The following is a 17,292-nucleotide window of genomic DNA, read 5'->3' on the forward strand; positions in this document are numbered from 1 at the left end:
ATGCTGAAAACTATAGAAAGCTTATGCAGGTAATTGAAGAAGATATAAAGAAATGGAAAGACATTCCCTGCTCATGGATTGGAAGAATAAATATTGTCAAAATGTCAATACTACCCAAAGCTATCTACACATTCAATGCAATCCCAATCAAAATTGCACCAGCATTCTTCTCGAAACTAGAACAAGCAATCCTAAAATTCATATGGAACCACAAAAGGCCCCGAATAGCCAAAGTAATTTTGAAGAAGAAGACCAAAGCAGGAGGCATCACAATCCCAGACTTTAGCCTCTACTACAAAGCTGTCATCATCAAGACAGCATGGTATTGGCATAAAAACAGACACATAGACCAATGGAATAGAATAGAAACCCCAGAACTAGACCCACAAACGTATGGCCAACTCATCTTTGACAAAGCAGGAAAGAACATCCAATGGAAAAAAGACAGTCTCTTTAACAAATGGTGCTGGGAGAACTGGACAGCAACATGCAGAAGGTTGAAACTAGACCACTTTCTCACACCATTCACAAAAATAAACTCAAAATGGATAAAGGACCTGAATGTGAGACAGGAAACCATCAAAACCTTAGAGGAGAAAGCAGGAAAAGACCTCTCTGACCTCAGCCGTAGCAATCTCTTACTCGGCACATCCCCAAAGGCAAGGGAATTAAAAGCAAAAGTGAATTACTGGGACCTTATGAAGATAAAAAGCTTCTGCACAGCAAAGGAAACAACCAACAAAACTAAAAGGCAACCAACGGAATGGGAAAAGATATTTGCAAATGACACATCGGACAAAGGGCTAGTATCCAAAATCTATAAAGAGCTCATCAAACTCCACACCCGAAAAACAAATAACCCAGTGAAGAAATGGGCAGAAAACATGAATAGACACTTCTCTAAAGAAGACATCCGGATGGCCAACAGGCACATGAAAAGATGTTCAACGTCGCTCCTTATCAGGGAAATACAAATCAAAACCACACTCAGATACCACCTCACGCCAGTCAGAGTGGCCAAAATGAAGAAATCAGGAGACTATAGATGCTGGAGAGGATGTGGAGAAACGGGAACCCTCTTGCACTGTTGGTGGGAATGCAAATTGGTGCAGCCGCTCTGGAAAGCAGTGTGGAGGTTCCTCAGAAAATTAAAAATAGACCTACCCTATGACCCAGCAATAGCACTGCTAGGAATTTATCCAAGGGATACAGGAGTACTGATGCATAGGGGCACCTGTACCCCAATGTTTATAGCGGCACTCTCAACAATAGCCAAATTATGGAAAGAGCCTAAATGTCCATCAACTGATGAATGGATAAAGAAATTGTGGTTTATATACACAATGGAATACTACGTGGCAATGAGAAAAAATGAAATATGGCCTTTTGTAGCAACATGGATGGAACTGGAGAGTGTGATGCTAAGTGAAATAAGCCATACAGAGAAAGACAGATACCATATGGTTTCACTCTTATGTGGATCCTGAGAAACATAACAGAAACCCATGGGGGAGGGGAAGGAAAAAAAAAAAAAAAAAAAAAAAAAAAAGAGGTTAGAGTGGGAGAGAGCCAAAGCATTAGAGACTGTTAAAAACTGAGAACAAACTGAGGGTTGATGGGGGGTGGGAGGGAGGGCAGGGTGGGTGATGGGTATTGAGGAGGGCACCTTTTGGGATGAGCACTGGGTGTTGTATGGAAACCAATTTGACAGTAAATTTCATATATTAAAAAAAAAAAAAAAAAAAAATCAGTGACATGATACTTCATCAAGAGTCACTATGAATATTTAACAGATAATAGGAAGAAGAAAACTAACATGTATCAAAAGCCAATTAAGTGCAAAATCCTTTGTAAAATCTTTGTAGACATTATTGTTTCTTTTTTCCCCTGTATCTTTCCTTTTCTAATAATGTCTTAAATTAGCTCATGTTTTCTTTAAATACTTATTAATAAAAGCATACAGCAACCTACACATATTTTATTGTGTATATTATAATAAACATTTATATATATATATATATATGCACACACAGAGAAAGAACTTATTTATAAAAATACAGTTTCTAAAAAGCAAGAAACACATATCGTGCAACTCTAAGAACCTCATTTATACTTCACATATGCCGTAGACACAGCTCAGAAACTCAGATGCAATGCTTATGAATATGTATGAAGTGTAATTAGCTTGGAAAATGCTGCTTCATCACCTGTCCTGATATTGTTGATGTGCTTCGGTGACTTACTAAGCAATGTTGGAAAAGGAACTCTTCAAATTCCAATGAGTTGAAACAATTCCGTTCATCCATAACATGTTAGTATTTTTCATTCTGTTATCATATGGAAGGCTTGTCTCTTAAACCTGGGTGGTTGATATACTGTTTATAACTGACAGTTGTATGCCATCATTCCTCTACTTTAATATTTTGGAGTGCTTCTTGAAACACTGAAACCTATCTTATTCCTCCACATCCCTTGAACCCAAACTCTCATTCATTTCCACTGCCCTTGCCTGAGGTTACAATTCCCTTTTCTCTAGCCTATACTATCATAATAGCCAACCGGTGTCTCTTTTTTCTCCCATAAACCTTTCCAGTTCACCTTCTGGGACTAAGGCTCTGACCATACCCTCTACTCAGAAACTTTCAATGACTCCACGTTGCTTATTGCTCAGTGTTTTTAGCCTAATATTCAAGCTTTCCAGAAATGGACCCTAACCTAACAGCTTTACTTCTTCATACTGCCCTTCATAAACTCTCCAGGCCTTTGCAAATGAAATACTTTTCCAGCTCTCCACACATCAAAATGTCCTGCCTCCTTGCCTTTCTTTTCCTTACCTGAGCAAGGAGTGGTTGACAGAAAACCCAGGAAGAAATCATTGGCTTCCTGAAAAGCAGGAAAGACAAGATGCTTTGGAGCAAAAGGGAGGTCATACTCATTAATGCAAGAAGATAAGAAATTAGTGGCAGGGAAGTCTATCAACAAATGGACTTCAGTCAGGTTGCAGTCGTGTTGCTGGCTAAAGGTACCAGGGTTCAGTAGAAGATAAATACGTTGATAATCAGACTGATCAGAAAAAAAATCAGTATCTGATTTAAGGAATAAAGGAATAAAGAATAAGGAATAAATAAAGTCATTAAAACTTCTTCAGACAGTAATATACAACTTTATGCCAGAAATTCAACAGTTTGAATGAAATGGACAGATTCTGTGAAAATTACAAATCACCAAAATTCACTTACAAATAAATAACTTGAAAGTCCATTAAAGAATTGAATTTGTACTTAAAAACGTTACACACACACATACACACACACACACAAAATTCAGCTCCAAATGACTTCACTAGTGAATTCCATGAAGCATTTAAGGAAGAAGTAATAAATTCTTCAGAGAATTGAAGAGAATAAACCATGTCCCACCTCATTCCATGAGGCCAGTATCACTCTAGTACACATGAGACAAAGACATTACCAAATATATATATCAATATCCCTTATAAATATAGATGTAAAAATTCTTGACGAAATTATTACAATTCAAATCTAAGCATGTGTTAAGATACAAACTAAGGAAATATATATTTGCAAATTATATTATCTGATAAAGGATTTGTATTCTAACTATGCATTGATATCTTTCAAAACTCAGTAACAACAAATAACCCAATAAAAAAAATGGGCAAAAGATTTAAACAGATGGAATAAGTATATTAAAAGGTGTTCAACATTATTAGTCACAAGGAAAATGCAAATTAAAACCAAAATGATATACACATCCATAGCATGTCTAAAACTTAAAATGACTGACTACATCAAATATTATTAGCAAGGATGTAGATAAATTTAACTCTGCTGGTGGGAATTTAAAGTAGCACGAATAATTTGGAAAACAGGGTAGTAGTTTCTCAAAAACTGAAACATACCACCCTATCATCTAACTACTCCACTTCTAGGTATTCATTCCAGGAGAAATGAAGGCATATGTTCATGTAAAGACTTGTACACAAATGCTCCTAGAAACTCAATTTAGAATGGCCAATGTTGGAGATAGCCCAAATGTCCAACAAGAGGTGAATGAATAGATTAGGGCATATCCATTTAATTTTTAAAAGGATCATATATTGATACACAGCATGGACAAATGTTGAAATAATTATGCTGAGTGAAAGAAGCCAAACAAAAAAGAACAAGCTAGATGAGTCCACTTGTGTAATATTTTATTAAATGCAAATGAACAGTGATGGAAAGGAGAAGCAGTGTTTGTGTAGAGTTGAGAGGAAGTCAAGGAGGGGTGCAAGGGAGAAATCAAGAGGAAATGGATGGTTTCTCTACCTTGATTGTCCTGATGGTTTCGTGGGTGTATATATGTCAAAACTTATCAAACTGTAAATTTTAAATATGTGAAGTTTATCCCTTAATAAAACTGTTGAAATCTGTAAAAGGGTAGAAAAAAATGAAGACTGGTCACCACTATCCATAGTCCCTCACAGCTCAAACTTTAGCCTCTTTCCATGTTGTCTGATTCTTCCCCTCTTTTCTCTTACCTCATTTCATTAATTTTCTTATGTGCAGCAAATCAACTTTCTCTCCTTCCTTTACCCCCATGCCTCACTTTGCATATCCAAGATTAGCTTTAAAATTTTGGTTGTTAAATGCTTGCCAGATTATATTCTTGTAGAAAGACATTCACATCTCAAGGCTGCAGGGAAAGCTGTTTCCTTCTTTCCTTCCTTCCTTTCTATCTTGGTCTATTTTTGTCTAGTGCTATGAGTGACCCATATGATCTGGATGACTCAGGATCATCATTATCAACATTAGTTATTTTACTACAATTACATGGGCAGCTACTGAAACCTACTTTATCCCTATCCAAATTGATTTGGACTTCGGAGCCTTACATTTTTTTCTCTACTTGATAACTTCTCCTTCCTATTGTCAGACAGATTGTCAGCTGTCACTTCTGCTGTTTTCATGTGCCTATTTAGAGAATCTTCATCCTTCTTTTTTTGTAATTTCCTTTCTCTGATCTGTTTTGATCCAGAAAACCTGTAACCAAGGGAGTAAGAATGGAATGTAAGTTTGGAACAAATATAGGACCTTAGTAAAGAACTAAGACTTATTTTTTTTTTTTTGAGTAAAGTACACTGGATTTGTGCCACTTATATTGATGCACTTACCTTTTTTATTTTTTTTAATAAATGAAACTATATGATGTTACTGTATCTAATTCCCAAGAGAAATTATAGGCCTAAGAATTTCTGTGTTCTCAGTTGAAGAGACTGTCCATTTTCCATAGAATAATTTTCTGGGGTTATCAGAAATCTCTTTATGCAAGTGCTAGATATATATGCGCCATTTCCCTTTTTATTTATATAAATGTATCCAGTATGTCCTTTTGTAGATACCTGTTCTGTGAACAGATTATTTTTTTTTTTATTTTTATTTTTATCAATGTTTCAAGTTTGGGTTTTTTAATTTTTTATATATATTTTTTTTTATTTTAGAGAGAGAGAGAGTGCTAGCAGGGGAGAAGGGTAGAGGGAGAGAAAGAGAGAATCTTAAGCAAGCTCCACACTGAGCCCCGATACGGAGCTTGATCCCACAACCCTGAAATCATGACCTGAGACAAAATTAAGAGTCAAATAACCAACTGAGCTACCCAGGTGCCCCTCAAGTTTTTATTTAAATTTTAGTTAAGATAATAGTGTAATATTATTTTCAGGAGTAGAATTTAGTGATTCATCACAGTGAAGTGCTCTCCTTAATACCCATTGTCCATTTAGCCCATCCCCTGCTAACCTCCCTCCATCAACCCTCAATTTGTTCTCCGTAGTTAAGAGTTTCTTATGGTTTGCCGCCCTCTCTTCTTTTTTCCTTTCCCTATGTTTATCTGTTCTGTTTCTTAAATTCCACATATGAATGAAATCACAATGGCATTTCTCTTTCTCTGACTGATTCATTTAGATTAAATTAAAGTTTGTTAGGAGAATACCTGAAAGTAAATTTTACCACAACGGTATCAAGTTCTGTGATCTTTCCTAGTTTAATGCTCAAATAATGTGACTGATTTAAAAACAAACAAAAACACGTTACTGAGGCACTTGCAGGTATCTTTTAAGAGTGTTAGGTCTGGGATAACCTGAATTAGCTTTATAACTTCAACAGTAAGTATATTTAGCATTCTCTAGCTCTTCTGCTTCCTGAAATACTTTTCCAATTTAAACTTTACACATAAGATCCTATTTGATTTATCTCTTGGTATAAATGTATTATGTGATGATATATGTGTATTATGTGATGATTCCTAAGGAACAAACACTATTAAGACAGATAACTAGACATTAGGTTAAGCGATCCTTTTCCCATATCATGGTGCTATCTTTCTGTCATCTCTTTTAAGTCAAGCCTCCACAAATACATCTTTGCTGGGAGATGATTTTAGCTCAGAGATTGTTATTTAGAAGACTTCGTTTTGCTGTAGAACTTGGAGATGTGTTTTTAAAGGGAGTGGTGTTCTTCCTCATTTGAAGGAGATAAGAACTGCCCCCCCCCCCCTTACCACACAACTCAAGTAAAATGTGATTAGGGATTAAGTCAATAGATGTGTTCAGTTATTCATCTGCTCAACTATTGTATAGCATTTAATTCTGACCAATTATATCCTTGCAACACTGCCAACCATCATGCTTTGAGCCACCTCTGCATCTCTTGACTTCCATAGTATCATGCTTTCCTGGTTTCTCTTTTCGCTCTGGTATCCCAGGTACCTTGCCAGCTCCACTTCCTGAACCTGCCCCTCACATGTTAGGATTCCTGAGGGTTCTGTTCTAGCTCTTCTTCTCCTCTCCCAATAGATAGCCTCCTGACTTTAATCACCAATATGTGCTAATTTATAATTCTGTAGCCCAGAAGGCCTCCCTGGAAGTAAATCTGTATACTGCTGCCGGCCAGATATGTCTACTCCATAATTCTATGGTTGTTGATATGTGACACTCTTTCTCTGTCCACAGGCAACAGGTCCACAGGGTTCATTAAAGGAAGGAGCCAAAGGTTCTCTTCAGAAAAGCTTTGGGGTTCTTAATGAAGCCAAGAAGTTAGCAAATGATGTCAAAGGTTAGTATGACCTCTCTTTATTATTATTTTCAGATTAATTGTAGTTTGTTTTTTTAATGTTTATTTTGAGAGAGTGCGCACACACACATGTGTGAGTGGGGGCAGGGGACACAGAGAGAGAGAGGGAGAGAGAATCCCAAACAGGCTCTATGCTGTCAGCACAGAGCACAATGCCAGGTTCTACCTCAAAAACCATGAGATCATGACCTGAAGCAAAATCCAGAGTCAGCCGCTTAACCCACTGAGCCAACCCAAGAGCCAACCCAAGAAATAATTATATTTCTAATTGGTAGGATATTTTGTCACACTATTGGAAAAGTGAAATTATTTCACCATGATTTTTATGATTATTTTTATTACCTGGATTTAATGCAGCTTTTCAGTATTTTGACATCATATCTCATTTTGCACTGGGCAATATTTCATAATTTTTAACCTAATTTACATAACATCATATTGCCTATATCTAAAGTATAGTAACTTTTTTAAAATTAATTTATCATTTTTTAGAGAGAGAGAGAAAGGAAAGAAAGAGTGTGTGAGCAAGAGAGGGGCAGAGGGAGAGGGAGGGAGGGAGAGAGAAAGAGAGAGAGAGAAAATTCCAAGCAGGCTCCACACTCAGCACAGAGCCCCACATGGGACTCGATCTCATGACTATGAGATCATGACCTGAGCTGAGATCAAGAGTCAGACGCTTAACTGACTGAGCTACCCAGACGCCCCAGAGTAGTGAATTTTAAATTAAAGCATAACAAGTGTTTAAGAGTACTAAATCCCACTTGTTTTGGCTTCAGAAATAATAGTCACAAAGGAATGAATTAGACATCATACGAATGTCCTTATGAAACTTTCAATTTGATAGTGGTCACATTTCCCGAAAAGTTTTCATGCTTTTTAAGTACATTTTTCTTGTGTTTTATTCCTAATTCAGTCATCAAAGTACATAAAATATCTACTTCAGTACATTATGGGCTTTGCATTAAAAATGTATTACTCAATATAGCTGGTCTCTAGGTAAGCTATTATATTTATTATTTCATTCAAATATCTCCTGTTTTGTTTTTTTTTTTTTTTATTTCAGTTGCCTCCCGTTTCTCTCTGCCATCTCATTCCTTACCATTTTCTGGCTTGCATGCATGGCCCCAACCTTACTGAAATACTCACAGTCTTTCCAAAATACACTACCATTCCAAGCCTCCATATTTCAGAGTATCGATCCTTCTCTTTGGAATGCTTCACCACCTTTCGTTCTTTTTCATTTAATTGCCTTCCACCAGAGCTTCAAAATTAAGCTCAAATGTCATCTTCAGGCAACTAGACACTCCATCTGAACTACATGCCCCTTCTCACTGCCTACCTTTCTTATAGACTTGTCAGCCCACAGCAACCTTGTACTTATATCCCATCTTCTTGAGGACAGACACGCTCTCTTCTTCTTAACTTTGCATTTCTGGTGTAGAATATCACCGTGACTAGCTCAAATCAGGAAAGAAACATATATTCGAAAAAAAATGTTTAAAAAGAATGGTACTCGTCTTTACTAACCTTCGAAACAAAAGAGGTTTTATAAGCATTTACATTTGTCATTCTTTAAACTAATTGTCCATTGTCTCTAATAGAGGCCAGTAGGAAATTACAACTCCTGCCTGCATTATACGTGGTACTGTATAATTTGGACTGTGTGTCGCAGGTGAAAGAAACCTCTATAAACATAGTTCTATGTAGTTCTATGTAGGACTTGCTCTTTTCCTAACCTGAAGAGTAACAATAGAATCCAAACCTATTTTCCTTTTGGACAAGTCGAATTGACCTCATTACTTTGTGGCCACTCTTTCCCATCCAATACCTTTGCTCAGAGCTAGGATTAAGGTGAAGTGAGTGAGGTTAGGTCGTGCAAGTGGGGGGTCAGATCCTTTTTGATTTCAAAGTTTAATATTTTGTGTATCATAGATCTTTTTTGAATTAGTTTTAATTTTTAAAATATCACATCAAAATATTTTTCATATGATTAAAGCGCCCCTTTAAATTTTACTCCTGAGATAAATGCCTGAGTCACCGCACCTCACTCCCAACCCTGCCCTTCCCTCTGTTTTCCTAAAAATACTGGTGTTATAAAAATGAAGAAATAATTCAATCTTTAGAGGATTTTTTTTCCTAAAAACAAAAAAGAAGTCTAAAGACAGGCATAGTAGAAAGGGCTAGGAGACAGAAATGTTCATTAGTTTAAATGTCTTTTTTTGTACTTCAGGTAGTACATTATTTAAAGTAATGAAAACCCACAAACTACTCCTGTAATAATTTCTCCAAAAATCCAAGCCAAGGCTCTGACGGAGATGGGAATGTTTTCTTGCTACATTATGACATTCCCCTGATTTGTGGCCAATTACACAAGTTATAAAATGGCTGTTAATCAGAGAAATGCCATATATTACCACCAGGAACTGCTGAAATAGGCCCTACAGAGCAAAACTCTTGACAGCAGCTATTAAAATCGAGATTTAGTCATTTCCCTTTCTCTGGTGCCTGGAGTGAGAAGGAATAAAAATGGGGAGGCCAGTATACCCTCTGTATTTCTAATTTGTTACTTGGTTCAATTTGGTACAATCCGGTTAGTTCGTGCTTTAGTCACAAATGACTTAGTGCTTCTCCCTGCCATTTTCATGCTGCCCTTGCCTGGAGGGAGTCTGAACTTGCCAGGAGCAATTTGTTTTGCTTTTAAATTTTTGAATATACATTTGTTAAAAGTAAATTTGCCCTTGTACACAGTTGAAATTGGAAACCAGTCTACACTGATTGAATGTCTATGGAGGTAAAAATCATTTCCTTGATGGATATGGAACTTGGGACATATTGATGATCGAGAAGAGTTAGAAGATGAATTAATAACAGCAGGTGAATTAACACTACTTTGCAGATTGACAAGAGATTTTGTCAATAAAATAGCCAGTTAAGTTCTCATGGAATGTGTATAAGGCAAGTAATGAAGTCAAGGATGGGATATTACAAGGTTGAGAATACTAATATTTTACAATTATGTACCTTATCTTACACAGAGTAAGTTTTCAATATTATTTACTTCTTAATTTATCCTTAATTTTTGTATTCATACAAATAAGTGACATCAATCACTTATGAGTGAATAGATAACATTTCTATAAACTGGATGACACTCATATGAAATAAAAAGATCTATTCCCAAACACAGACATATTGATTCGGTGAATTGCATGACGCATAGTACTGTCCAGCACAAAGAACAGTAACAAAATTATCCCAAACATGAACTTTTATCAAATTAATCAATATTTTTCTTCTATGCTCTGATCCTCCTAACACTTGGGCTTTCAGTCCAGACAAGTATATCAGAAAAGTTCTCCCTTCATGAATGTAATACAGTTGTAATTACTAACCTGGTAAGATTCTACAATGTTATTTTAGATTAGAAAAAAAAAAAAAAAGAATAAACAGAAATGCTGTAGTGCTGTTAAACCAAAGTATGATGCAGGAGTTAAATTTTGTCCAAAGCATTCTTTCATTACTAAACATGTACCGCCTTTGAATTCACATACTACCATTTGCCAAAATCAGCCTTTCTAAAGATAGGCATATGAAAGACAAAATCTGTTCCATTGACAAAAAAAAACAATTCTTGGATTAAATCGATGAAATTGAGCCTGGATCCCCTAGTCTCCCATAGTCTGAAGAACAAAACAACCTTTTCCCATAGAAATTGCTGAGTTTTCATACAGAGCTGTAGTTCCTCCTTGGGAGTGTGAATAGAGAAAAACCAAGATAATGAAATCAGGTTGGGCTTGGTGTAGAAGTTCAAATGTAAAGTGACAAAGTAGTGGCAGATATGGACAAGTAGGAATTGTTGGACCAGACAGTACTTGCCTTACTTGAAGGTATTCTAATTCAATTTCTTCTAGAATACCTTGCTGGCCAAAACAAAATGAGCAGGCTCACAGTCGGGCTTCAGAGCTTGTCCTAGAGGTACCATAAGTGTGTTTTAATGTCTGGTCATTTTGGTTTCTTGTTACGCTGGCTGAAGAGAGGATTTGCCTCTATTTTGGTATCTTAAGTCTTTGGATATCCTGCCACCACACAAGGACCCCTTCCCTCCTCTCCTCAGATTTCCTATTATGGCCCTTTCTCTAGTGGGAGGAAGGGCATATTCAGTTGCACCTGAAATTTACTGAGGGCCTTTCAAGCACTGTGCCCATGATGAACAAGACCTCATTTGGCCCTTTGAGTTAAGGGCAAGGTTTCTCAGTAATATGCTTCCCTGTAGACCCGCCCATTAAGTGACCTCAGAGGTTCCCACGAACGGGAACTCTAATATACATGTCTGGGCAAAATAGGCAATCAGAGATCAGACATATCTCAAAGTTGTGACAGCATCTGGGGAAAAGGAAACATAGGAATAACATCATGAAGGAGGGATAGAAGTACAAAATGTGGGAAGACTGGCATAGCAACCTCATCAAGTCAGTGACAGGAGGCCAGGGACAGGAAGCAGGGTCTCACTTTTGCCCAGCTTTCTTCCTTATGCAGCTGCCCATCCTTCTGCAAGGCCTCAGCTTCCTGCCCTGGGTTGTGAGGTTGACCTAGAGGGCAGACTTTTTGGAAATCTCAGTATTAAGAAGACAAAGGACTGTATAGGTGGGTGAAAAACTAAGAGTAAAGTGATTTGAGGAAAATTGTACCTCCAATGTTCTTAAAATGTTCATAGAAGAAAATATATCATGTAAAATAATAAAATTTAAAAATTGTGTAACACAATCATATATTATGTAATTTAGTAAGGCTGGCCACCTCTCATATATAAAACAAAATCATTTGATTTGAATAAACACCAGCAATTTGAATTATACCACGTTTGTACAGTGGGACCAACACTTTAGCCCACAATTAGTCTGGCTCCAAAGCCTACGCTTTTACGCATAGCTGGATAAAAACACTGAGCTTCTTCCATAGTTAAGAAGGTGACACAGTGACACTTAATGATTCTAACAAATGCTTGATAAATGAATAAGTGGATGAATACCCAAGGTAGCAGAAATCTCTCATTACCAGGAAGGTCAAAATCAAGATATTTTACATGACCTCATGCCGATCCCTTGACTATTTCAAACTTTCTGCTTCAGAACCACACATAAAAATGCTGCAAATATTATTAATCTGTTCTCTAGCTTAGAAGGTGCCTTCACAAGAAAACATAAAGCACATTTGTGACAAATGAAAGTGACATGGATTTTTTTTACAAGGAAATCCTAAAGAGAGGATATTCCTTCATTTTTGTTTAAAGAAGCAAATCAGAAGTGATAAGGATCCATCAAAGTAGTAGTTCATAATAAGACAAATATCATGGTAATCAGGTTCATTGCAAAATGTTATCTGGATGGCAGTTTGGCAGGAGAGATTCCATTTAACCAAACCCCTTGAAAATTAATAGTCATTCTGTGAATTTCATCCTTATGAATGAGAGATTCTCTCAAGGTATTTGCTTGTGCATAAATAAAAACTAAAAATTGCATTTGAAGAACATAATGAGTTTGGATAGTCAAATAGAATATTTCATTAAAATCTGTTTAAAAGCATTCTTATATTTAGCTGAAACCTATTTCAACATTATTGAAAACTGGTAAATACATCAAAGCAATTATCAAGCCAATGTGAATTATTTTGTTACCATTTACTGCCTGTCATAAAGCCAATACTTTCTCATATATCCTCAGATTTACTTCTCATATCAGTCATACAAAGAAATGTGCTGTCCTCATTTATACATGTAAAAAGGGATAGAATTGGCATTTGAACCCAAAACTTCCATCTCTAAGTCTTATAAGGATTTCACTGCACCACATGACATTTTTAATGACTAGAATTTTGTAAAAGATCATTATTGATGATGAAAGAAATAACATTTACAGCTTTAAGATATGGCATAGCATTGTTCAAAGTCACCAGTTCTAATCTAAACTCTAAACCCTATTCAGCACAGCTTCAGAGACACGAGTAAATGTGTACTCTTAGTGGAACTGACTTACAACTCTGTCTTGTGATTTTCATTTTGAATATGTCTGCCTCACAATGTCAGCTGACAGGCAACAAAGGGAAATGACATTGTCAGAATGTTCGCAGTCTACCCTTACTGCTCTGCTTCTTCCCCTCACTTTAGGACCTCTGCCTCTGCCAAATCCATTTCTGGACATTTGTCTTCTCATGTGTGAGGACAGGATGAGAAAGGGGGAACCAGAGCTGAAAGCATGTGTGTATGGCCTTTGAGGTTTGGTGACTGTGGTGTATAGAGAGAAAATAGAAGGAATGACTTGATTACAGCTACTGGGTTCAAGAGCCGAGGAAATGAGAGGAAATCCTCTAAATGTCGCTATGAATCACAAATCTGACCCTTTCTTGTTCTTCAGAAATGACAACTAAAGAATTGGGTTAGGTGTTCTTTTAACTATTAATAATTCCATTTCTGTGGTCGTGTTACAGTACAAACTGGGCCAAATGTAATCTTCCTTGCATGTCACCTATGGAGCCACTCTGCCTCATGTGTTTTCATTTAAAGCCAACCTTGGAGTGCTTATTTTTCAAGCTTTTCATTGCTATAATTTCTCAAGTTTTCCATTTTGAAATCTGCACTACTTTTCTGTACACAGCTTCTATTCACCTAATTCTATTGATGAAGCTATAAAGTATTTAGATTGGGTTTGAGAAATTCCAGAAACTACTTCAGGAAAAAAAAAACGATCGGAATGTAAGAAAGGATACATCAAGAAGGAATCCGAATCAAGTAGGTGAAACATAGAATTCAGAGTAGGGTCAGAATATTCACATTTTTATTTTCTAGTACAGAAAGCAGAGGAGCAAAATTACTGCTTTGGAACTTGAGGGACAGCAGCAACAATATACTTCGGATCGGTCTTTCTTTGGAATAATTAGCCTGCTTGTTCAGCCAGCATTTGCTCTCCGAATACACAAAATAGTATAAACCAAGTGATGCCCTTTAAACTAATGTGGTTTTTTTTTTTTTGTCACTGTACATGAAGATCTTGCTTTCCAGAACATTTTGAATGCTTCATTATTTAAAAAATCAAATCCAATCAAGAAGCTAAGAAATAAAATTTGTACTGTTCCATTTCCTTAATTGATGAAGACTTACAAGTTAATATCAAAAGAGCAGCCCTTTATTTGTAAGGGGTTCATATAGCTATCACAGTCATAATCAGACTGGCTTTCTTTCTGAAAGTAGACTTTCAATGACCTATCCAAAGATTTTATTTTAGTACAAACAGTGAAAATAACAGAAGTATTAAAAGAAAGATGAATCATGATTGACAGAGGAGAAAATCTAATTACTTGGAAAGTATACTTTGAGGCACTGGAATTGAAAATAATAACATCTTAGTGACTGAGATGGACACATTGATGTTTAGAACCATGCTTTGCTGGGATATTTTATGCTTTGTTTTTCAGTGACGTCAGGTCTCTGGCTTGGAGCTTGAAAGCAGATGCATTAAACTGTAGCCTGTGCTTACCTTACTATTGTATAACAGTGGTTTAATCTATCTGCCTATAAAGCCCTTACATGAAATGAAGTGGGTCATTAATTAATATGTCCAGTCCTCTTTTTCACATTCAGAGCACTGATTGTTAAGAATCCTTGATTCATCTTCCTTTCCCTTTGCTATCCTTCCCAGATGAAGGCCAGTAAAGGCCAGGGTTGTTCTCCAGCTGACAGGGGCCTGCTCGGTTCCTCTGAGAAGTCAGGTGCACTGCCTCTACAAGGGGTATGCATACAACCAAATCAAGGCCATTACGGCACAGTTGTGTGAGACCTAGTCTGGCCTGGCCTGGCCTGGCCTGCCCACACTAGGTACCAGGAAAACGATGAAAACAACAGTTTTGGTGTTGGCAATAGCGATCTGCCATAGTTCAGGTTGCTGTCGTCATTTTTCATTGTTTTTTTTAATTCTTTTAAATAAAAGAATAGAAATATCTGCACCAAGAAAGCAATATGATCGGCATGACCAGGTACAAAATGAAAGGTTTTAGTATACCACTTCCCACACCACCATCAACTCCCTTGCTGCTGTAAGTACTGTCAGCGTTCTCTGCTATGTTCTATGCCACCTACCCACCGCCAGACCCCACCCTGACAAGTTTTTATATCCATGTGTTGGTATGTATATGGTATGTCTTGCTCATTTTCATGAGAAAGATCTTAAGGATCTTTTTTTTTTCTTTCATATCTGCACCCACTCACCTAATTCTTTTTAAAGACTACGTATGTACCATTGCCATAGTGATATAAACGTTCCTTAATACAGAGCATTTTTGCTATTTCTCCTGTTTTGCTATTACAAATAAAGATCTAACGAACATTCTGGAAGATACACATTAATATAGTTTCATAAGTATATCTGCAGGCTAAATTTCTGGCAGTGCAATTGCTGGGACAAATACATGTCTATTTAAAATCCTAAGAAATGTATTGTTCTTCAGAAAATAACATCGATTTGAATTTCCACCAACACTCTTGCAACCACTTGGTATTATCAGACATTTAACTTTTCCCAACCTGATAAATGAGAAATGATATCTTACTCTTCCTTTGTATGCGCTAATCTTAGGTGCTTTACTTTAATTTGGTAATTATTTCTATTTGTAAAAATGTGGAGCACTTTGTACATCTGCCTGTCATTTCGCACGTAGACATGGCTAATCTTCTCTAATATTCCAAGTTGATTCTGTACATAGTGTTTGTGTGAGGCTCATGAGATTTCTTTAACTGGGGCCAATTTTTTAAGGCAACAAAGGATGAAAATGAGAAGAGAGCTGAGGTGAAAGGAAGGGAGGCCAGTGTGGGTGGGGAAGAACGCCACCACCTAGCATGCCCTGCGGATCCCGGCTTTGATTACCAATCCCTAGCACACTGTGGCCATGAAAAGCACAATTTCTGGAATAAGACCACGTGGGTTTGAATTCCCTGCCATTTACTAATCATGCAAATTTAGGAAATTTACATAAATTCTCTAAGCCTCCATTTCCTCATTTGTAAGTCGGAGATGGCAATAGCACATATATCTTGAAGTTACTGTGTCATATACACATACACACAGACGGCCGGTCATTGCTGTCACCGAATGTCTCTGCCAGTCCAGGCCAGGAGGGGACTCCCTCTTCCCTGGTCCTTTCTCAGTGTTCCTCTTTAATTGAGGACTCTGCCTTTTATTTACGTTTTGCATTTCTGTAGAGCTATTTGAAACGATTAGCATGCATCTCACCAGGGAAAAAAAATTATGGCATAAAAAATTATGTAAAAATAAATTTTTTTTAAGAAATGATCTGCTTTATCCATTCAGAGAGGTAAAAAGTATTAGAGGAAGCCCAGAATTTCATATCTTTCATTTATTCAATTACACTGTTCACTAATAAATGATGCTTAGAGAAAAAACAAGACAGATTCAGTCTTCTTTTTTTCATTTTTTGAATTTTTTTTTAGATTCAGTCTTAAGATATATTTGCAAATTGATGTGTATTTAAGCAAAGCTTCGAAACTTATGTTGTTCAATCAGCAAATTGGATCTTTATTTTATTTTTCCTAAAAGATTCCATAACTTTATCCTTTATATTGTTACACTCAAACTCTGAACCTCTTAGTTGCTATTATAATACAAACTAAGCCAAAGTTTGGACAATGTTAAAAACTAGTGGAAAGAAGCTGAAAAATGTACATTTGTAATATTAAATTATCTCCAATAAGTGGGGTTTTTTTTGTTTAATGTTAAAGCAATCATGCTAAGGTAGCAAGAAAAAACCTATAGAAAGCCTATTTGAGAGCAGTTTATAAAATATTATTTTCTCTATTAGAAATGCCAATTTATCAGAAATGTACTAGAAGTTTTTTCATTCCTATGATTTGTATTTCTCTTTCAAATAAATATTAATGTGATATTTACTGAAGTTGGGAGATTCTACTTAACAATCATAACTATTTGAGATTTTTAAAAGCCAATCCAAATGATCCATTTTGGTAATGAAATTTTGAAAATAATTATATTCATGGGAATGATGTCAAGAGGGCATCATTATGAATGCAATAAAAGATTGATTCTTTTGAAGTTTTTTTCTCCATAGAAAACCATCAAATTAAGTCAGAGAAAGATCA

At 36.4% G+C, this 17,292-nt stretch overlaps 1 protein-coding gene across 2 annotated transcripts in view; it reads left to right on the plus strand.

The window, feature by feature from the left end:
* Positions 1-17,292, plus strand: part of LAMA2 (laminin subunit alpha 2) — a 613,797-nt gene that overhangs the window by 510,317 nt on the left and 86,188 nt on the right. For both annotated transcript variants that reach the window (XM_078447300.2, XM_078447301.2), the window contains exon 43: positions 7,010-7,112. In XM_078447300.2, coding sequence (XP_078303426.2) covers positions 7,010-7,112 — 103 coding nt within the window. The remainder of the gene's footprint in view (positions 1-7,009; positions 7,113-17,292) is intronic.

The sequence above is a fragment of the Panthera onca genome, chromosome B2, assembly GCF_046562875.1.
Source record: "Panthera onca isolate mPanOnc1 chromosome B2, mPanOnc1 haplotype 2, whole genome shotgun sequence".
Classification (NCBI taxonomy): Eukaryota; Metazoa; Chordata; class Mammalia; order Carnivora; family Felidae; genus Panthera; species Panthera onca.